Source organism: Rhinolophus ferrumequinum, assembly GCF_004115265.2.
Source record: "Rhinolophus ferrumequinum isolate MPI-CBG mRhiFer1 chromosome 5 unlocalized genomic scaffold, mRhiFer1_v1.p scaffold_110_arrow_ctg1, whole genome shotgun sequence".
In the NCBI taxonomy this organism is placed as follows: domain Eukaryota; kingdom Metazoa; phylum Chordata; class Mammalia; order Chiroptera; family Rhinolophidae; genus Rhinolophus; species Rhinolophus ferrumequinum.
This window is the reverse complement of record NW_022680355.1, coordinates 8,073,395-8,095,705: the sequence shown is the minus strand read 5'-3', so window position 1 is coordinate 8,095,705 and position 22,311 is coordinate 8,073,395. Positions and strand designations below refer to the sequence as shown.

General features: G+C 43.5%; 1 protein-coding gene across 1 annotated transcript; it reads right to left on the bottom strand.

Moving 5' to 3' along the window:
- Positions 1-434: 434 nt before the first annotated feature.
- Positions 435-22,027, bottom strand: MSRB2 (methionine sulfoxide reductase B2). Its single transcript, XM_033100807.1, is given in 6 exon segments — positions 435-1,140; positions 2,021-2,168; positions 7,516-7,592; positions 12,431-12,531; positions 21,912-21,943; positions 21,945-22,027. Coding segments are annotated over 6 exon segments (537 nt in total). The 5' UTR covers positions 22,019-22,027; the 3' UTR covers positions 435-1,035.
- Between the last annotated feature and the right edge of the window lie 284 nt (positions 22,028-22,311).

Sequence of the window (22,311 nt, the reverse complement as noted above, 5' to 3'; positions counted from 1 at the left end):
CAGGATGAGTCCAAAGGCCGTTACACCTTGGGTCGGAACTGTCATTTTCCAGTAATTTGCCAAAATGACAAATACAAAAGGAAAGAGGAGAGGAACCCGTCATATGTTCTCTAGGTCTTTTAGGAAGCACAGAGCCGTTCCTTTGGCTGCAAACATGTGAATCCACAAGAAGGGTGATACTGGAGACATGAAGGGAATGCCCCACCAATGTTATTATGGCAAAACTGTCACCCAGCGTACGTCTGGCATCGTTGTACACTAACAAAGTTAAGGGCAACAGGTTCTTGGCAACAGAACTAACGTATGTATTAAGCATCTCGAGCACTCTAAGAGAAGAGATAGTTCCCTGAAGGAAAATGAAGAAAAATGATCAGAAAAATAGTGGTAGAGGTTACATGATTGCATAAAATTATCAACATTCAGTAAACTGTTCACTTAAAAGAAGTGCATTTTATTATATGCAGATAATTTGAAAAATAGGAGTCCTGGATTCTGACTGTGAATTATAGGAACTAGAATAATGGGAAGAGGACTGGGTGTGAGATCTAGAGACCTGCTGCAGTTCTGACTGCAACGCATCCATCCCCATTTCTGCCTGCTTCTCAGTGCTTCTTTCAATGCTGGGTTGTTGATTACTCTAATCCTGTGTTGCCTTGCTCTTTTCACTCGATCCCTCCTCTATAAGGACTTAACCTCAGTGGAAAGTTCAGGGTAATTTTGCAGGAATTTTTTGGCTTATAGTCCATCAGCCTCCTAATGTCCCCCAAAGAGTGATGCCCTTGGGTCCCAGGCACCGTCTACAGGACTCAATTTGACAGAAATGGATGTCCCTCTGTCATTCTGTGAAATTCCACAGTCAGAGCTGGAGTCAGGGTTGGGTTCATTCCAGATAAGTAAGTTAGAGAAGTTGTGACTTACTGGGTGCTAGTGGCAAACTTAGCTTAGTTTCATAGTAAATAACACAAGTCATTTACATGAATTATGAAAATTGAGGGTGTAAACGAAGGAGTGGCAAGAAGGGAACCTTGGAGAAAGTCAATGTTTCCCTGGTTTGAACTTCAGTGCCACGCTGTTGATGCAAAATCTCTGACCATTAGGCCCAGGTCCATCAGGAAACACATGGCCGAGGTGAGCTTCACACTGCAAAGGAGAGAAGCCTCCGTCATTTCTCCACTGAGACAAAGCTCTTCACGTAAAACTAGACAGATGAACCCCACATGGTTGCCCCACTCCAGTGACATCTGTGTGGGAAAAAAGTCTACTGCATCAGAATTTGACTAAGAAATGAAAGAATGCAGAGCACAGAAGTGGTAAATAGCTCTCTGCTTCATCATTGAGAAGGCGAGCAAGTTAGTGAACTTAGGTCTTGATTTACTCATCTATCAAATGGGGATAATTATACCTACTTAATAGAGCCATTGTGATGATTAACTGCTACAATGTAAGTAGAGCATTACCACAATTCCTGGGTAAGCACTCAATAATGTTGTTATAGTCAGTGTATTATTATTAGTTTTTTTACTGAACACAAAACTCCGCTATGTTTATCTGCTTTCTTCTGGCGTTTTACAAAACCTGAAAAGTTGAGCACACAAGGGTATCAAAATGAATCTGCTGTCTGGATTTAAGCCACTCTCTCCTACCGAGCTCACAGAATAGTGTGCTGATGTCACCTGCAGTATCATTCTGACTGTTGGCGACACACTGCAGAGCAGGGAAGGAGGTGGAGAGATGCCAACCACACTCGACCTTCCGGCTGCCTGTCCCTGTTCAAAAGAACGTGAAGCGCCAGCTCTTTCAGATCCTCTCTTTGCGCCCAGCTGTGGAAGGCCAGAACCAGGACAGGCTGCTCAGAGTGGCTCAAGAAGGCTCCTCCTCTTACCTGCAGCACCCAGAGTGATGGGAGGGAGGGATCGGAAGAGGCATGCGTAGAAACCCAATGTGCTGCAGTGACAACCATATATGCCAAGGACAAGAGAGCTCTTTGTGGCACTGGGGAAAACAAGTCAAAGGCACTCACCTGCTTGCAGACAACCTCTGTGCGAACTGATCCTAAGGAGGTGTCCACGCGTCTCAGGATCCCTGTGTTACTTTCATCAGAGCCAGAAGTGCCATGCGCCTCAGAAAACGAAGGCCATCCAGTGCCAGAGCCGTACTTCTTCTCAGAACTGGGGAAGACATTGCCAACACTAAGGCTGCTAAGACTGTTATGAACTCACAAAGGGCATTATATGCCCCAACTTATTTTTCTACCGAGCATAATCTGATTCCCTGTCTCCTCTGCCAGATCCCAAGGCCAGTCACGTGACAATCAGCTCTACGGGAATTTTGCCCATCACACGTTCACTATTAAAGACATTTTTCCATTGCAGTGAAAGGGTTTCTTGTTCCTTGGAAGCTACAGGCTTCCCTCTCAATGTCTGACAAGGCCCTAAAAACGCGAGGAGCTTTGTGAACTGTGTTGCATATTAAGAAGCACAGATCGAATCCATGTGTCCTAAATGTAGAACAGGGGGAAATCAAAATGAAGTAGTAGAGGTTGAAGGGGGCGCGTGGCATATCAGAGAAGTGTGAGAGCTGATGAAACCGCCATTTTTATCGATGGGAGCTTCGGATTGTCTGACTGCCTGCGGGGATCCAAAAGCTGACGCTAATACTTCTTAGCTGTGTGAAATTGGGCAAGCTGCTTCACCCCTCTAAGCCTTAGTTTCCTTATCTGTCAAATGGGGATAGTATCTACCTTCAGGGAAGGTTTTGAGAATTTAAAGAGCTACTCTGTGGAGCACATGGTAAGTGCTCAGGAACGTTCGTTATGATTGTGATTATTAATAAATAAGCCTGGTCATGCTGAGCCAATCACTGCAGTGAAGCCTGACCTTCCCAGGGAAGCCCACTGTGACGAGTGCGAGTGATGCTGAAGGCTGGGAAGGGCCAGAGGAGGAGGGCAGCGAGCTCGTCTACTCACCAAAGACCTATTCTCTAAGTGCTCTGAAAGATAAGCACTCCCTTACATGGCACTAGGGAAATAGGTTTTTAAATTTCAAATGCCAGTGAGGTCACTCTATCTAAAAAAGAATGAGAAGAAATGAATTAATTATAAACCCTGCAAAAAAAAAAAAATACTGAGCGAAGAGGAAAAAAAATTCTGGCAAATAATCAAATCCCCAGCCTATAGACAGGGAAGGAAGCTGTTTAGAGCACAAACCTGGGCCGAAACATCCAGTGTAATGCAGTGATTGTCATACATTCTGGTCTCAGGACCTCTTACTATTAAAAAATTATGGAGGATCGCTGAGAGCTTTTGTTTGCATGAGTTATGTATATCGATATTGAACAAATTATAAGTTATAACTGAGAATTAAAACATATGTATGCATTAAATTATTTTTTAAATAACCAATTCATTACCTGATAATGTAAGTAACATTTTTTAATGACAGATAGTTGTAAATGAAACAAACATTTAGTGAGAAGATTTGCACTGCTTTACAATTTTGCAAATCTCCTTAATGTCTAGTTTACATAAAGGCAACTGAATCTTCATATGTGCTTCTGCATTCCATCTGCTGCAGTGTTGTTCTCATTAAAGTGTAGGAAGAGGATGTGGCCTCGCGAATGTGCAGTTAGAAAAGGGGGACCTCATAGATCCCCTAAAAGGGTCCCAGGAATTCTCGAGGTCCTCAGACCAGGCTTTGAGAACCACAGGTATGACTCTGACGAGTAAGGGCTTTGACTTCCGAAAGACTTGGGTGTGAATCCGGGCTCTGCCTGCCATATCTATGTGACCTTGGCAAGTTACTGAATCTTTTAAAGCCTCAGCTAATCGATAGAGTAATAATGGCATCATTACCTCCCAGGTTTGCTGAGAGGATTAACTGAGATACTTTCTGTATATAGTGTCAGACACATGGTACATAAGTCAGTAGCTATTACTTTTTAGTATCATTATTATTATTAACATATCCATGAAATTTGAGCAGCCATGGGTCCAATCAGAAGTGTCTACACATTCAGGTTGAGTTCTTTGCAATGCTTTTCCAAAGGTTCAAAAACATTCATCCATACCACTCTGGCCCAGGGAAAAACATCTTAAGTGTCTTTTAATCATAGCCTTTCCACCCTCAACATTGTATGTAAACTAGATCATTGAAGGAATTATGATAGAGAATTATTAACATAATAAATTTTTAAATGAATGAATCTAAGACTAATAAAAAGTCAATTGAAACATTTTATGGGAAAAAATAAACCTTTATTGATGCAATTAACAGAATCTGGAGATTTTGCCAAGTAATATAAGAGGCCATACAGAATTTAAGACTGGCAATCTAAATATTAAAGCCAATGAAAAATCCCAATATACATACTGAAATTATTAGGAGATTATAAGGCCCACTAAAACCATTCTAGATAATCTCTTCCCATGCACTCTTAGAAAGGTCTTTTTTAGTTTTGTTATGTGTTTATTTGCTTTGATTTTTTCTCCATTTCTGGAAATTCCACAGCCCCCAAACCAACAGCAAAGGCACCTGGCGATAACTAACGACCCTAGTATCTTAGAAGAATTTCTGTTCATTTAAAGGAATCAGAGCCCAAAAAAAGGGTCTGAAACAATGTTACTTCATTGCTTCTAACATGTAGGACATCGGGATGTAATGTAAAAAGCGAATTAATATCAGGCTCTCTATTTTCTCTACGATTTATGGCCATGAAATACGTGATTCCCACAGTAGATTTTAGTGAACACTTCCACAATTGGCATTTGAGGGGAATGAGAAGGAAGGGGACAAGAGGAAGCAGGGGAGGGGGCCAAGTCACACAATTCCAAGGCTAACGAAGAAGCGACACTCTGGAGTTCCCAAGGGAATGCTGACATCCCGAGATGCTCTTGACCCTGGAAACCCTGGATTAAAGGTCTCTGTTTTGGAGGGTCAGCAGCTCTCGCAGAACACACACCATATAGGTTCCAAGTGACAGCAAGTCTGCAGGCAGCAACGAGCCCAGCTGCCAAGAGGCAGTGGCCCCACATCCCCTTGGCGCTAGTTAGCTTTGGTTGACTGATTTTCACCCCTTTGACTCTATACAAGCAGTTGAGGGGATGTTTATTTTTCTCCACCCCTGCTCCCCATGATTAAGACTGAAGACAGGAGATGGAGGGAGGGGGAAAATGAGCGGCAAAACAAGAATATATTCCTAAGACTCTCCTCTTGAATGGGAAGCATGCTTAGGAATATAGTCTTCATTTAGAGAGTTTTCATTGATGAGAACATATTCTCAGTATACATTCATATGTGTATAGCTCTAGAAAAAGACCGATCTATTTCTAAGGATACATCCCTGTGAACACTGCTCATGGTAAGTGCGTGGTGTGTCAGGCACTGCTCTGGTGCCGTCACATGTCACTCACAATTCAGTTAATCCTCCCAACAACCTTATGAATTCAGTACAGCTAGCGTGCTCATCTTACAGGTGAGCAAGCTGAGTCACAGAGAGGTTCAGAAACTTGCCCAAGCTCACATGGCAATGGATCCAGGATGTAGCATCTAGGCAGCCCTACCCACTCTACTTCACACTCTCTTCTATAAACAAATGTATCTTTAAGAAGAGTATATTCTAGAACCTAAATGATTCTTATGAATATATTCTTATTTTACTTTTGGCTGTAGCAGCTACAGCAGCAAAAAAAAAAAAAAAAAAAAGAAAAGAAAAAAAGGAACAGAAACAAACTCAAAACTCCTTAAAACAAGAAAATGAAAACTTTTCAACTGAAAGTAAATGATTAAAAAAGAAACAAACAAGGTTGGCGAATTGGTTCGGTAAGCTGGCCAGTAGGCATACGGGCTTTTGGAGCATCAGCTGGCTTTCCTGTTAGTCTTGGCTGCTTCAGTACCTCAGTGACTTGGGTCTGGTCACTCCACTTCTTTAATTTGGATTAGTGTTGTGCTAATACAGTAGCCACTGGCCACATGTGGCCCTTTAAGTTAAATTTTTAAATTAAAATTACATAAAATAAAAACTTCAGTTTCTCAGCAGCTCTAGCCACATTTTGAGTGCTCAGCAGCCACGTGAGATTAGTGCCTAACTTGACTGGATGGAGCAGACACAGAGCTTCTCCATCACTGCAGAGAGTCCCACTGGACCGAGCTTTCTGCTCTAGCCCCTAGGTCCTACCTGCTCCCACATTCTGGGATCCCCTGCCTGACTTGTGCAGTGACGGGCTGGTTGGCATTGTGTCGGAAGGTTTCAACTTTACTACTGCACAAACTGAAACACCAATGAAATAAAAAAATGAAGAATACAATGTAGGAGGGGCTCTTACAAGGATGACCTTTGGTCTTCACAGTCCGAAGACAGAAACAGAACATCTGTCTGGTTATCATATAGTAACAAGGCATCCTTTACACTTTTCAAACATGGTTCTTTACATTTTTACAACAGATTGGTCATCTCAATGTCCTACTTCTCTTTAACAGAACCAAAGATCATAGCATAGCTAATGCCTCAGAAATACACATCCACATTTTACTGTGTCACAATTAACCTTCCTCTCCTAGTTGTCCCCAACCCATCCTGGGCTGACTGCCATCTTTAATATCTCCTCACCTGCCACTGACAGAGTGAATGAATCTGGGCAAAGGCCTCCCTTCTGTGAGCATGAAGGAAAATCAATCCCGATCTTTCCTCATTCTTGCACGCAGGGTTGGCTTTTCAAATTCAGCCAACATAAGTAGGAAAGCCCAGTTGCTCAAAGAGTCCAAAGGACATAATGAAGCACTGCCTAATGGATGATCCACAGAGCTGGCTTGATTTATATTTTATTCTAAACTAATTTAGGGTTCATGCAAAAGCAAAAAAAATAAAAAGTCTTTGAAGTTCTGAAAAAGACTTCAAAGATGTTTTCCTTTCTTTTTCATCGAATCTACTTTTTTTTAGACTGTTTCCTACATGTCTAAACAAAAAAGCCTTTGTTGAAAGATTTCAGATCCTGATTGACTTAAAAGAGGCTCTGAAATCAAGGGACAATTAAATTTACTTTTAGCTACATACAAGAGGGCATGCTATTCACTACTGTCAAGCACTGTGGGAAATCTATCCTCATAAAATTCTACATTTCCTAAATTGAATTATAAACCCATTTTCCCTGGGAGAGATATAGTTTTAATCACATGGCCAAGCAAATACTATTATGGTTTAAATTTCTCTAAATACTTCCCAGGAAAAAAATTCTAATAGCTTTCTCTTAAGGTACCCACCAAGTTTTATTATTTTGCTATTTCCCGGGGATACAGAAAGGAAGAATATAGGCTAAGAAGTCTTGTTAACTGCTCTAAATGCTAGAAATAATTAAGAGAAGCAAGTATGTTATATAAATAGCTCTCCTTAGAGCAACCATGCCAAACAAGAAGGACAAATAAAACAACACGGGTATGTATTTATCCAAAGCCTCACATGAGACACAGTTGAAAGAATTTAGGGGTCTGTTCTCCTTCAGAATCTCTGGGTCCTTTATCTCACCTGAAGAGTGGGCTGTCGCAGCACACACAGTGATACATTCCCGATTCCTTGTTATTCAGGTAGATCCCACTGAAAGGCTGAAAGTCAATTACATACATCATGTTCAGGTTTCTGAGAACAGCAGCAGGAGAGGGTACAGTAGATTTCAATCCACAATGAAGGCCCCCAATAAAGCACTTTTTGTACTAATTTGATGAATATCATCAGGGAGAAAATTACAACGTACCCAATGAAGCAGCCTACGGGCCTATTTACAACCCAGCCTTTATTGTGCCAAATATTCAAATTGTGACATTACTAGTGCCGTGTATTTATGTGGCACTTTTCATTCAGGGACATCAAAGTCTGCGAAAATGGGAGAGAACAGTCCTCTGGATTGTGTGAGATTTCAGTCTCCATTTCAAGAGTCAATACAATAGGAATCTAGTCCACTATTGAAAACATTTTGAAATCTCCAATTAAAGATAGAGTATAAATACATGAAAAGCGTAGTTCAAAGGGATTGGGGTTGTGCCTTTAATATACTTCACACCGTGTTAAGGACACTGCATACTTAATAAATGCTAAATAATGAGCTAGAATCACCCAGTGCCTAAGTGACGACTTAAGATCAAATTACTACATTCATTGTGGCTTCAGGAGTTTGCAGGTTTTCAAAGGTCTCCCACATGGAGAACAAGGAGACTTCAGGCAATGAGTGAGCAGTCAATTTTGAAAAAAATGTTATTTTGCAAACTGGATCTCATTTTTTTTTTTTAAAAAAAAGACCATTTTTGTCCAATTCCTTTTGTTATCTCCTCCGTCAAAGAAAATTAAAGAAAAAGAAACTCTTGCACAAGCCGACTATGAAGCACTGCCCCATTTTATGGGATGGAAGAGAAGCATCAGCACAGAACGGCTCACTGAGACGCAGAGCTGACTCGAGAAACATGCTGCACTCTTCTGGCTGCTCTATGTTTCCCAACTCCACACACTCACAAGTCAAACACTCGTATTCCCTGTGGTGGTATTAACAGTGCATTTTCAGTGAGCTAAATAATGGACAATTTCAAATTAACCTACTGAGCCTAGCATCTGGGCAGACTGGATGTTTTCCCTCTTTCAAGACCCTAAACTTAGTGGCAGACATCCGACCAGTAGAGAGCTGGTCTTTTTATGGCCCGTGCCCCTGACTGCTTGTGCCCAGCACTGGTGCGAATGGGCATCTGTAATGCGGAGGGCGTTCCACATCCCTCCCACAGGGGCTGATGAGACACGTATGCCCCAGGGCTCCCAGTCCTGAAGCTGGTCTAGAAAGCCTACGCACAGGATCCAGGCAGCCTAAGATGCAAGATACAATTTTGTCATTGCAGGGGACGGCTGGACAGAGGAAGTGACAGGGAACTGGTATTACCGTTAAAATTTCAAATGAGAAGGAATCCTTAGCTGATATATTTGATGCGATGACACCTATGCGCTGCCTCCTCGCCTGATTTCCTGATGTCTCCCCTCATGCCCGATCTTATGGCCTCGCACTTATTTAGGGCCAAACTCAGCTTCCATCTCAACTGTTCATGCTAGTGTTTACCTGAAAACCTACTATGTACCCAGTGCTGGGCTGGGTGCTAAGGTTGTAGAGATGGGGAAAAAACGCAACCTACAGTTCCTGCACTCAAAGAATTTGCTACGTAGGTATGAAGAGACACCTGAGCCGTCAGTTATTCCACGTGATCACAGCTCTGAGGCGGAGGTGAGCAGGAGTATGGATAGCACTAGTCCTTTCACCACTAGGGGAGCTTCTCCAAAAGCTTTCTGTACCAGCTACTGTCTGAGATCAGGGTGGTTGCTTTTTTTCAAAAAAATCTTTTATTATTTTTAAAAATTCAGCTGACGGATGTTTATTATAGGAAAATGCCAAAACAGTATACTGAATTTTGAAGGATGAGTAAGAGTTAATCAGATGAAGAAATGGAAGAGTATCAGACAAGCAGAGCAGCTTGGGCAGGGCCCATGGGACAGAACAGGACAAGATGGAGAACAGAGAAAGATGACACTGGAAAGGCAGAGAGGACCAGATCACAAGGGGCTTTGGTGAGACCAGGCTACAGAGTTTCAACGGAAACTGGGAAGCCACTGGAAACTTCAAGTGGGGGTGCACACAGCATCCGCATGGAACCAGGGCAAGAAGACACTGGAGGCAAAGAACGATCAAACGGCCACTCATGCAGGCCTGGGTTTAGTTGTGGCAGGAGCAGTGGAAATAAAAAGAAGAGGATAGATTCAAGAATTATTCAGAAGAGAGAACTGAAATGACTGTAGGGGGCAGGGCACAGGGTCAGAGACAGAATGACAATCAACATACCCCTTGGCTTTGCAAGGTCTGTTCTACGGGCTGAATGTTTGTTGGAGCCTAATCCCCAGTGTGATGGTATCTGGAGATGGGACCTTTGGAAGGTGACTGGGTCGTGAGGGTGGAGCCTTCATGAACGGGATCGGTGCCCTTTAAGAAGCGACGTGAGAGAAAGCTGCCCTCTTTCTCTATCATGTGAGGACACAGCAAGATGGCAGCATTCTGCAAACAGCAAGAAAGCTCTCACCAGTCATCGAATTGCCGGCACCTTGATCTTGGACTTTCTAGCCTCCAGAACAGTGAGAAACAAATGTCTGTTGTTGAAGCCACCCAGTCTGTGGTATTCTGCTTCAGCAGCCCGAACTGACTAAGACATTCTGTTTGGAGCAATGGGAGCTCTCTTTTTTTAATCTTGTCAGTACAACATACCTATTGGAAACAGATGACACCCTGATAATGTCATACAGACCTATTAACAAAATGGGGACAGGGCCAACGGAAACCAACAAGGGAGGGTGAAGCACCCTGGGCCAGTGACCGTAAGAGCACGCTGCCACTACTAGGTGTGTGCGACAAAGGAAGGGGCAGTTACCAGAACCTGTGACATTGCACCTATAGGTGAGAGCTGCCTGCAGCAGCGGCAACTGCACTAGAGGAACCCAGCTTGAGAGGGCCCTGCATCCCGACTTCTCTATCCTGCCATCTGATCTCACTGGCATCTCCCACTGGCCACAGTCAGTCAGTAGCCAGAGGGCAAGGGAGCTGGTTACCCTTCCCAGGGCTCAGAGCAGAGTGAAGCACGTGGAGAGTGGATCAGACAGAGCAGGGACTGCACAAAGCCCACCTTTACTGGTATCTGACTTTTAGTTATTACTCAACCAGACTGTAAATCCCTTGTCATACCTAGCGGGGTGCTGGCATGTTACTGTTGCCCAATTAAAACATGGGTAACTGACTTTTAATTTTGAGTCACCAAATAGATGGTTTAGACGTTTTACTTCTCTTTCCTTAGCCTCATGAAGCTAACAAAGGCTTATAGTTCTGCAACATTCTAAAATGTTAAATGTGGAACTGGATCAAGTGAAAGGGATTTATAACATTAGTTAAAATAACGGATGAGGCTCATTTTGTAAAATGGCCAAATGCACAGAGGATAGTGCACCATCTGTTTGAGAATCCCACAGATTTATTCTGCTAAACATCTGGCAGCTCATCTTCAGGCTCTGTGTATACAAGTATACCAAACCCTGCCTGGCTCTGTTCCTGAGGACAGGGCCGGTTTAGAACATTTGGGGAATACACACAACTGTACAGAGCATCACGTGTAACGGCGAATGTAGTCTCTTTCCCAGAGAATGCTGTATTAAAATCCCACCCACGGCGGTTTTCAAAAATCACAGTCTTCCCTGAAAATCTCCTTGGATCTGCTGGCTTGCCTGATGACTGTCGTATCAGAGAAGCTGAGGGTGAGCCCATGGTGATAAGGCCAGAGGGGCAGCGACCTGAACTTTGCAGGGATAGCTAAGGTAAAGACCTCCTCCACAGCTTCACAAAACGGCTGTGCCGGGCTCCACGCTGTGCAGTCTGCTGCACAAGTGAAAGCATCTAATAACCAAGTTCAGTGGCTCTATTCCAGTGGCCATATGTGTGTCCACGCCAGACCACTTGTTAGGAAATGCAGCACTGTAAAAATGGTATTATAATTAGGAACCACTGAGGACTTTTCTCTTAGGCAATGAATGAAAGCTGAGATTAGTGAATGCAGTGTAAATCATGTTTCTACCTCGTAGCCTGCAGTCTTTCAACATTCACAGAAATTTATTTTTTGGGTACCAGGCACCGTGTTATTTGCTAGGGATATACCAACAATGGCAAATGCTATGAAGGAAAAGGGCTAGGAAAGGCAAACTCAGCTTGGGGCTGAGAAAAGGCTTCCCTGAGGAAGTGAGGTTTGGGCTGAGAGTGAATTGGCGGGGGCGGGGAAGGGGCGGCGATGGGAGAGGAGAACACAGGTATGAGGACCCTAAGGGAGAAGGGAGCCGGGGTGTTGGAGAGCTGAAAGTACCCTGTGGCTGAAGTGCAGAGATCAAGATGAAACATGGCAGGATTTGAGGAGGGCGGTGGGAGGTCGGGACCAGAGACTTTAGAGCCTTATTAGCTATTTAAAAACTTTTCTCTTTACCTTGAAAGCACTGGGGAGCCACTAAAGGATTTTAAGCAGGAGAGTGATGTGGTCAGATGTATGTTTCGAAAAGATGTCTTTGGTGGCCGTGTGGAGAATGGCTAGATAAGGAGCGAGAAGGGTTGTGAGCAGAACAGTTGGAGGCCACTGCAGTCAGACAGGTGAGGGATGGTGGCACCTGGACCAGCGTGGCGGTAAGGGCAGGGGCCAGAGGAGGGGACTGGGAGGCTGTGTAGGAGGCAGAACAGGCAGGCGAGGCGATGGAGGGTGGAGAGCGGAGAAGAACAACGGAGGGGGCCAGATTTGTAGAGTGTGCGGTGATGACTTAGCTTTTGTACCTAGATCTAGTCCAATCCCCCCGATCCATGCATTTAATCAGAAAATTGTAAATCAGTGTAGCTTACCGGTTCAGTTCCTTTTTCTCTGGTGACATGGAATTGCTCTGGAGTCAGCTTCTTTCGCCATTCACTCTTGGCAAGAGACAGCTCATGCTTTGTCACAGACCCTGTGTTGTTAAATAACATTTTTTTTATTCAAACAAAAATACTCAATGACCTTCTTCCCTCCTTAGCCTCTCTCCTAACGTGCACGACCAGTCCCTTCCCCTCTCTTCCACTCTTTCTTTCTTCACAGGGACTAGAGAGCTTTCATACAAATTACTCTAATTGAGTCATTAGTTTAATAAGAAATGAGTAGTAAGTAGAGAGCCAATTTTCTAGTTGCCCTGGGGGCAAAGAAGCTGAAGAGGCAGCTGAAATATGAAATAGTGTAGAATAAATTCTCCTCAGATACCTAAGGGTAGAAATTGATCCTTCTTCCATTACTGTGTGCAAAGGAGTAGTTCCTGTCAGAATGCAGCTGGGAGTAGTGAGTGATTGGAGAGAAAAGAACGATGAGCTCGTGGGTTATTAAACTCCTCTCCCTTGCGGGTTTATAAAGATATCTCTAAGTTTGTTTGTCAAGGGAAGTCTTTATTAAAAAAGTCTTGTTATGTGGAAAAAAGCAGAGACTCCTATAGCACGTGCTCCTGAAAGGGAAGCCTGAGACCCACTATCATCTACTCTTATGCGCCATGGTTTTTACCTACATTTTGTTTTCTTTCTTTTACTCTCTCTTGCTTCTATCTTACTTTTATTCCAACGAATGTAAACAACGCAACTAGGACAATACAGGATTTCTGACCCATGGCTGGGAATCCAAGCATACAGAGGGCCAACCAGTAGTTATATGCAGATTTCTGACTGCACCCCTAAGTCCCAGGTTGTTCAAGGGTCAATGGTACTCTCTTTAGCCAAAGGGGCGGGGGGGGGGAAGCAGGGGCAGATCCCCAACCTATATAATACATGTGTTAATCATCCAACATGAAGAATTTGAAAGGATCTTATAATCTGTCCACCTCACTTTATAAATGAGAAAATAGAGGCCTGAAGGATGAGTAACCTGACCGTAGCGCTGAAGATGAAACGTAAATACCGGTGATGTCACCACCAAGTATCAAACATGTCAGAAAATCATATTTGAAATCCATTTTTGGTTACAAAAAAATTGCTAAATAATCTTTCAGCAAGAAAAGACATGTCTTCACTACCAGGTCACAATAATGCACAATGTGGTCTTTTTAGTATTGCATATTGTTGATTGCTTATGGTCGTTTACATTTTACTAAAGGGTTTTTACCTGTTGAAATATATTCAAAGTTGTCCTTTCTTGAATAGTTTTTATAAGGCTACAGGGATTTTTTTTTTCCTATGGAAATATACCTCTGAAATTTTCCTATGGAAATAGAGCACAGTTACATGCAATTTTCCAGGAAGTCATCTCTTGGGAAGAAAAGCAAAATGTATTTATGTGATGATTATTACTGCTCGGTGGCTTTCAGAGTCATCATGCAGTATGCCAAGTAATAAATGGAGAAGGAATTATAAAATTTTAAAAATCACCAGTTTTGCAATCTCTAAACTAACAACTGATTCAAGCAATAATCATCAGGGGATTCTAAACCTCCGGGGTGAAAGACTATTGAAGAATGGAACAAACATTTTCAAAATATGATCCCAAAGATTATTCATTACAAGGAAGAAAAATATGCCTCTACAATGGGAAAATGTAAAAGTCACATCTCAACCAGGCAAGCAAAGTTAGTGTCAGCAACAGTGGGGCATGGTGACATCAAGTGCCTCTGGGTGTGACACCTGCAGCTGTACTGAATCTGTTCTCAGAGAGCTCACTGAGGACTTCTTAGTAAAACCTAGGAACACGTCATCCTTATCTCAGTTACTTCTCAGTAGTATTGACACTCAACATTCTCTGTTTTGAGGTATACAAGATCAGACAATTAAGTTCCCGAACTCATCCTAGAAAACGTGTTACATATCTCATTGCTGAATATCACTGTGGTCACCTTCGAAGTACTGCCCTTGGGAAGTTATATGCCAGTGCCTAGTCCACCCTTCAAAGCAATTTTGCAACTCTTTTTCTGGAATGGCCATCAGAGCTGTCGTCATATTACCCTTGATGTCCTGAACGTCATCAAAATGTCTTCCTTTAAATATTTCCTTTATCTTCAGGTAAAGAAAGAAGTCACTGGGGGCCAGATCAGGTGAATAGCGAGGGTGTTCCAATATAGTTATTTGTTTACTGGCTAAAAACTCCCTCACAGACAGTGTCATGTGAGCTGGTGCATTGTCATGATGCAAGAGCCATGAATTGTTGGTGAGAAATTCAGGTCGTCTAACTTTTTCAGCACTTCCAAATAGTAAACTTGGTTAACTGTCCAGTTGGTACGAATTCATAATGAATAATCCCTCTGATATCAAAAAAATGTTAGCAATAGCGTTGCAACAAGTTCGCAAACTTAATTGTCAGACCTCGTATTCTATCCCGTTGGCTTCCATGACACCAAATTCTCCTGCATATCCAGCTAGTCCTGTTCAGTGTCCTTCTTCAACTCCCCTTCCTCTAGCCATGCCTGGAATCTTGGTGTGCTTCAGAGGAGTCTATCCGTCCTAGGCTTTCTTCTATCATCCCTCCACATTTGCTCCCTGGATGATTTTATCCGTTTGATAGCTTCCAGTAGCGTCCACATGATGAAACTCCCAAGTCTATTTTTGCCTCCAGCCTAGATCTCTCTGCTGAGTTCTAGATCCATATATAATCGACACCTGGATATCTCCACTAGGATGTCCCGTTTCAATCAACATGCACAAAAGGACTTCATGTACGTCCCCTGCCCCAACCCAAATCTGCTGCTCCTCTCACACATTCTAGCTCATCCACCCCATGTTTCAAACCTGAAAGCCAAGCCACTGTCCATGACTCTTCCCTTTTCCTTGCACCAAGCCCTGTTGGTTCTATTTTCTAAATAACTCTAGATCTGCTCCTTCTCACTTATCTACCACTACCTTAGATCAGGCCACCATTATCTCCAGCATAGATTATTATGAAAGTCTCTTTATTTGTATGTACTCGCCTATCTTGACCACTCCTTTTTTCTCACTGCCCCAAACTGTTCAATGCGACAAAGTATACTCAAGGTAACTTCCAGACTCCCGAATGTGCCTTCCAAGGCTCTGTGTGATTGGCCCTGGTTACCACTTTCAACTCGTCCCTTCCAATATGCTCCGTCCTTCTGAACTGCAGGCCTCTGGGTTCCCCACAACACATCGTGGTTTGCTCAGCTTTTTACTTTTTGTTAAGATGGAATGAAGACTTCTAAGATCCTTACATGCTGGATCAGAAACCAGAAGTCTCTGGTCTCAGTTTATATGTTATATTCTCCAACAGACCTTCCCTGCCCCCCAAGTCTGGGTTGCAAGATCCTCCTATGTGTCCTCTTGCCCCTCAGGACTTCCACGAGAGACTATTTAATCACAATGACTGCAGGTTAATTGTCTGGATGTCTCATTAGACTAGAAGCTGACAGTCTGAAATAATTGTGTCTTTGTTCCATGTATCCCTAGTATATATTATAGTGCTTTGGCATTTAATAAATATCCATTTCTTCAATCATCCAGTTAGTCAACAAAGATTTACAGAGCACCTACTGTATGCCAGACACTATTCTGTTAGGGACATAGGGGTAAAGAAAACAGACAAGAGCCACTGCCCTTATGGACTAGAGGGAAAATTAACTAAATAAGTAAGGAATGTAGAACTTGAAGGAAATGAACAAACAACGCCATGTAAATATCTGGAACAGCACTGTAGGCAAGAGGAAAAACAGGTGGGGTAGGCCTGGCATGGTTGATGAATAGGAGGGAGGCCAGCGCTACTTGGGTGGAGTGAGCAAGGTTAGGTTAGTAGGAGTTAGAACAGAAAGGCAACGGGAGGCCAGATACTTTAGGGCCTTGAAGGCTATTGTAAGGATGGTGGCTTTTATTGTGAGTGAGTTTGGAAGTTATTAGAAGGTTAGCAGAGGCAAACCATGGATTCAAACATTTTAAAAGGATTAGTGGCTGATAGACTTAAATTAAAAAAAAAAAATCTGAAGCAGGGCAAAGGCTAAAGCTGGAAACCAGTATGAGGGCAAGTTGAATAATCTGGCTGAGAGATGGAAGAGAGGGGGGTCAGGGTGGGAGCAGCAGAGGTGCTCAGAAGTGGTCAGACGCTCGACGCTCTCTGCTGTTGGAGCCGGAGGGAGTGCTGACAGATCAGAGGCGGACTGTGAGAGAAAGGAAAGGGGCAAGGATCACTGCGCCACGGCTTTGGCTGAGCACTGGAAGATGGCAAGGACAACAGGAGGTATAGGTTTGGAAGCTTGGTTTTGGATGTAAGTTTAAAAACATCAATTAGATATTCAAATGGAGATGTCAGGTAGGTAGCTGGAAATCCGGATTTAGAGTTCAGGGAGAGGCCCAAGGTAGAGATGTAAATTTGGGACTCCTTATCATTAAGAAGTTATTTAAAGCCAGGAGACTGGAAGATCCCCAAGTCAGTGCAGGTAGACAAAACAGAGAGGCCCAAGGGCTTCACTCTGAGGCACTGCAAAATATACAGGATGAGGATATGGGGAGGAGCGGAGAGAGATGGGAAGGAAGCCACGAAAATGTAGCATCCTGGGTGCTAAGTATTTTAAGGAAAATGGCACAATCTACTGTGTTGAAAGACCAAGAAAGAGAAGACTGCGGATTGCCCATTGAGTTGAACAACATGGAGACCTGAAAAAGAGCAGCTGAGGGGGAGGAGGGGAATGAATCTGATTGGAATGGATTTAACAGGAGAATTGGGGGAGGGAAAGGGAGACAGTGCCTATGGATCCGTCTTTTGATGAGTTCTGGAGGTAGCTGGAAAGGAGAAAGAGATCAAGAGCTTTTTTAACATGAGAGAAAAATCACTTTATTCTAGTATGCTGATGGGAATGATGCAGTGGAGAGGATAAAGTGATGATTTAGGAGAGAAAGGGAGAATTGTGGAGGTATTCTTGACCTCGCGTGGACCAAATATGGGAAACCAATTAAACTAAGAAAACTTTATTGACCACATAAGCTTCAGATAACTATCCAAGATGACAATAAAGTTGTTTTTACAGCAATGCAAGCTTGACTGCCAACAGAATGGAGGAAACATTATAAATCATTTTAGGCTGGGTTAGTTGTTTTTGTTTTAAGAGCAAGTAGGATCAGAACTAATTTTAATGGCGAGAACTATTTGTTGAAGCGTAAGGGAAGTGGAAGGCCTTCCGTTTTAGGGAGTTTAAAAGACGGGTAGATGTATGTGTATAACCACATTTTGTAAGCCTTCCAATAAGGGCCAGATGCCAAAATACGGCCAGAGCCAATGTGTCAGAGTAATCTAAGCTGGGACTGGTCACACAAAGGCCAGCCCAAATACTGAAAATTAGGAAGGTAAGAGTAAGAACAGGCTTTGCTGGTTAGAATAAATTGTTCTTGATTCCTCCTCCCAGAATCTAAACTCTGGTCAAGGGGAATTTGTGAAACTTGAACCTTGGCTAAAACTAACATCTGTCAAGGAAAGGAGTAATAGAGCACCGTGGTAAAAGCTCTCCTTACCCTTCCAATATGTCATGCCATATCAGTCCACATGTATTACAGATCTTGCATTATTTCCATGGATTTCTAAGAGGAGGGCTGACTTTTGGTACTAAGGTTGGGATTTATTGTCTGCAAAGCCGTTGTTATCTTAGCTCCTTCTGGGGAGAAAGTGGAATGAGATTAGAGATAAAACTGTATTGTCACCTGGAAACATTGCCCGTCATGTTTTTCAACATGCAATACAATATAGTATTTGACATTAGAGACTGGGAATTCAAGAAGGGCTAAAATTCAGTGGGATGCCCATGCTTCAGCTTTGAACCTAAGGCGCGAATCCTGCGTGGGCTTCCGGCTCCCTCTCCCCCAGCTCTCTATATTTTACCACAGCTGTTAGGGAGTGACTACCGGTTTTCAGACACCCACCTCCTTCCTCTGCCCTATATATTTTTTTTGGTTTAAAATTTATCATATTTAAATTGTTAAACAAAAGAATTACTCCTTCACTTACATACAGTAAGTACACACTCATGGCTCTCCTAATCCTTATGTACATGTACCCTTCACGCCATTATTCATGTGTCTGAGGGGTTTCATGGGTGGGCCACAATTGTCAGACTAGTTGATGAAGCAGTGATTCAAGCACCAATTAGCAACATTTAGTTGCCGATCTGCCAGCCTGAGTGACAGTGTCAAGGGGAGAAAGACTCTGCCTTGATCGCAAAATGACAAGTGATCAGTGGGGTGCTCTCAGGTCAGGATATATGTGGTCTGCATCACTTGAAGAGGTGTAAGCTCTTCCTATGTTGAAGTCCTAAGCCTCAGTACCTCAGAGACAGGACTTTCAAACAGGTGATTATGTTAAAATGAGACCATTTGAATGGGCCCTGATCCAATCTGACTGGTGTCCTTATATGAAGAGGAAGAAACAGTGGGGATGTGAAAGGACAAAGAAAAGGCCATCTGCAAGCCAAGGAGAGAGGCCTCAGGAAAAACCCTGCCAACACTTTGATGTTGGACTTGCAGCTTCCAGAACTGTGAGAAAACACACTGCTGTTGTTTCTGCCACCCAATCTGTGGTATTTAATGATGGCAGCCCCAGCAGACTAATACACTGTGCTTTGGGCAATGACTAAAGTTTGAATGAGAAATGCATTATAAGTAAATTCTGTGCAGTTTTACCGAACAGCCATTTAGGTGCATGTACATACAACACACAGCCAGGTCTTATTTGGGAATGCGGAAAGCCTTTTGGTGACCAGTGACTAGATAGCAGGATTCAGTGCTGGTCTCCTCGTCCTTTTGTGTATGTGTGTGTGGTGGTTTCTGTCCTCAATCCACATCACATGCACCTCGTGTGGGTCCCTTGGGGACTGCATGTTCTTCAGAGTCCCTCTGCATTCTCTTGCTATCTTCACTACCCAAAAGTTTGGCTGTTGCTGCTACTGCATTCAATGGATACACAGGTCTACCCTAAACTGTGCTTTGATAGGATTCCTTTGGGTTCTTTTCTCTCCTTGTGCTGGGATTTGCATTGGCTATCTTGTTGGCCGTATGTTCCATGATTATCTCATCATTAAGAAAAAAAACTCTTGCTCACCTGCGCAGCCACTGGTTACCTCCTTCTGGTTTTGCTAACCTTTCTGGCCACTATTGCTATACGGCCAACTGTCACATGAGCCAACCTTGTTTCAATAAATACTTGTTGAAACTAAGGGAATCTATTAGGAACTGGTATAAAAAGAATTCCCAGCCCACTCTAACCTGTAGACTACTCTTTTCTCCCACCAGAGTGGCTGGACTCTTTTAACCTTACGCTCAGGGTGGTCTCCTAGCAGACAATCTCTAGAAAGGTTTTCCTAAAACAACAGATTATTTTCTCCAGGACACTTACTTTCTTCTTTCAATTTGCTCTTTGTCAATCTGGATGACATAATCACAGGAGTTTGGAGAACAGTCCTCTGTCACTTTTAACATCTACCATCTCATTTCTCTCACTGTCACCTTTCTTCAAGTCCACAATGTGGGTTAAATGTGGCTACATTTTTGTCCTTTCCGTTTACTTAGGTAATTATAACTAATGTTTATTGCATGCTTACTAAGTGCCAAATATTGTAATTAAGCATTTTAAATTCCTTTTCCCATTAATTCTGCACACCCCTAGTATTACCTTTATCCATAATTTATTGAAGGAAAAAACAGGTTTAAGTTTACCAAGTTCAAGGTGTGCCCAAAGACAGTCGGTAAGCGACACTGTGCACACCAAAGCCCTTAACCACGAGACTATTCCCTGTTTATAGTTTTTAATGGACGCACAATAGTTTGTTGAATTGAACTTCCATGGTTTACGTAAGCATTCGTAACTGATGGACATTTGGGTTATAGCCCGTTTCTGGTTCTTAAGAGTAGTACTCTTAAAAACATCTTTTCACAGATAGCTTTGTTCTTTCAAATGATTTCCTTAGGATAAATGCCCAGATAAAATTTTTTAAAAAATTTCCTTGGGATAAGTTACACAGCTCCTGTTATGTATTGGTGTCTGGTCAAATTTTAATATTGCTCAAGAACTTCAGATCCCAGGGCAATTTATTCGGCTGTTTCCAACAGCACCAAGTACAAACAGTAAGGACAAATATCCGCTGAAACCACTACCCTATAAAGGGGAATGAGGAGAGCTGCAGCCCACAAATGGGATGTTTCCTGTGGTTTTCAGCAAACTAGTGCTTGGCACACAGTAGGTGTGCAACAAATATCATCAGATTGGCTGACCAGGGACACCCGAGTTCTGAACGCCATGAATGGAAGTCATGTTCGATCAGCTGCCACTTCTTAATGCCAGTACTTTTATTTATTTGACACTACGTTTCAAAAACTTCAGGGGATTGAAAATAAGAATTCCAAGTAATTTGGTACATTTTCAGCAGAGTTAGGTATCTCTAAATGTCTTTAATGGACACAGAACAGAACTAGATTCAGAGATGGGACAGCTGGGCAGTTGCCCAAGAACCTGAAACATATCTCAGAGACAGGTGACTCATACTAAAATGTGAAATGTAAATGTGCCTCAATCCGACAGAGGAGCCAGAGGCAGTCTGCAGAAAATGCACACTTTCCCATGGTCTGTCTCACAGCCATTGGCAATGATTATCAGTTTAAGGGGGTCAGATTACTAGTCCCCACGTTTCCCTGCGTCCTCTGAAACATACACGGAAATAGAGCAGGGCAGGAAGCCAATCTACAGGAATACAAAGTCACAACTGCCTGCTTCCAGATAGGAAAAGCAGAACCCCAAAAGGAGACAGTGTAAACGACGAAGGATATAAAACTGAAAGCAACAAACGAACAAGAAAAACAAACAACTCATAGACACAGACAACAGATTAGTGGTTACCAAAGGGTAAGGGGGTCAAATACTTGATGGAAGGAGAACTGACTCTGAGTGGTGAACACACAATGCAATATATGGATGATATATAATTATACATTTGAAACCTATATAATGTTATCAACCAATGCCACCCCAATAAATTTAATTTAAAAAAAAAGGACGTAAGGCCATCACAGGAGAGTGCGCAGGGTCCCGTAGTTAACTCCACAGTCACAGTGGTCCTTCACCTGGAGTCCCCAGGATAAGCTTCACGGGCTCCTGAGCCCACATTTTATGCAAAAGAAAAAAATGTGTGCACTTTTAGGGAGAGGACCTACACCTTTCCTCCAGTTCTCACAGGGGTCAACCATTCCCCGCTTCCGCTGCTCCAAGTTTACAACCCTTTGTCCTAGCCGGTCCAGAACCAGCAGTCCGGCCCCCAAGTCGTGGGAAGTTAAGTGAAACTGAAAGACCAAAAAAGCCGGCGGCGGCGGCGACAGCGGCGCGGGAGCTGCGAGGCCCGCGTCCTACCTGCGTCCCCATGTCCGGCCCTCGCGCCGAGGCCACCGGCACCGCAAGGCCCGCGGAGACGCCTCTAGGAAGGGCAGGCCCCAGAGTGCGCGGAGTAGGCGCGCCATGACGATGATGCCCACAGTCCCCGCCCAGCCGGGTCATCTCGCCCCGCCCCAACGCCCCGCCTCCCCAACGCCCCGCCTCCCCAACGCCCCGCCTCCCAACGCCCCGCCTCCCAACGACCCGCCTCCCAACGCCCGCCCCCCCGTCCCCCCCCCCCCCCGCGCCGCCCACTGAACACCCCGAAATCACGCTGCTTCTCCTTCCTCCTGTTCGCCTCTCTCTGCGCCCCCCGCCCTGCCCGCCTCCTGCACCTCTACCCATGCGCTCCTACCCTATCCTGCATCCCTCCTCCTAT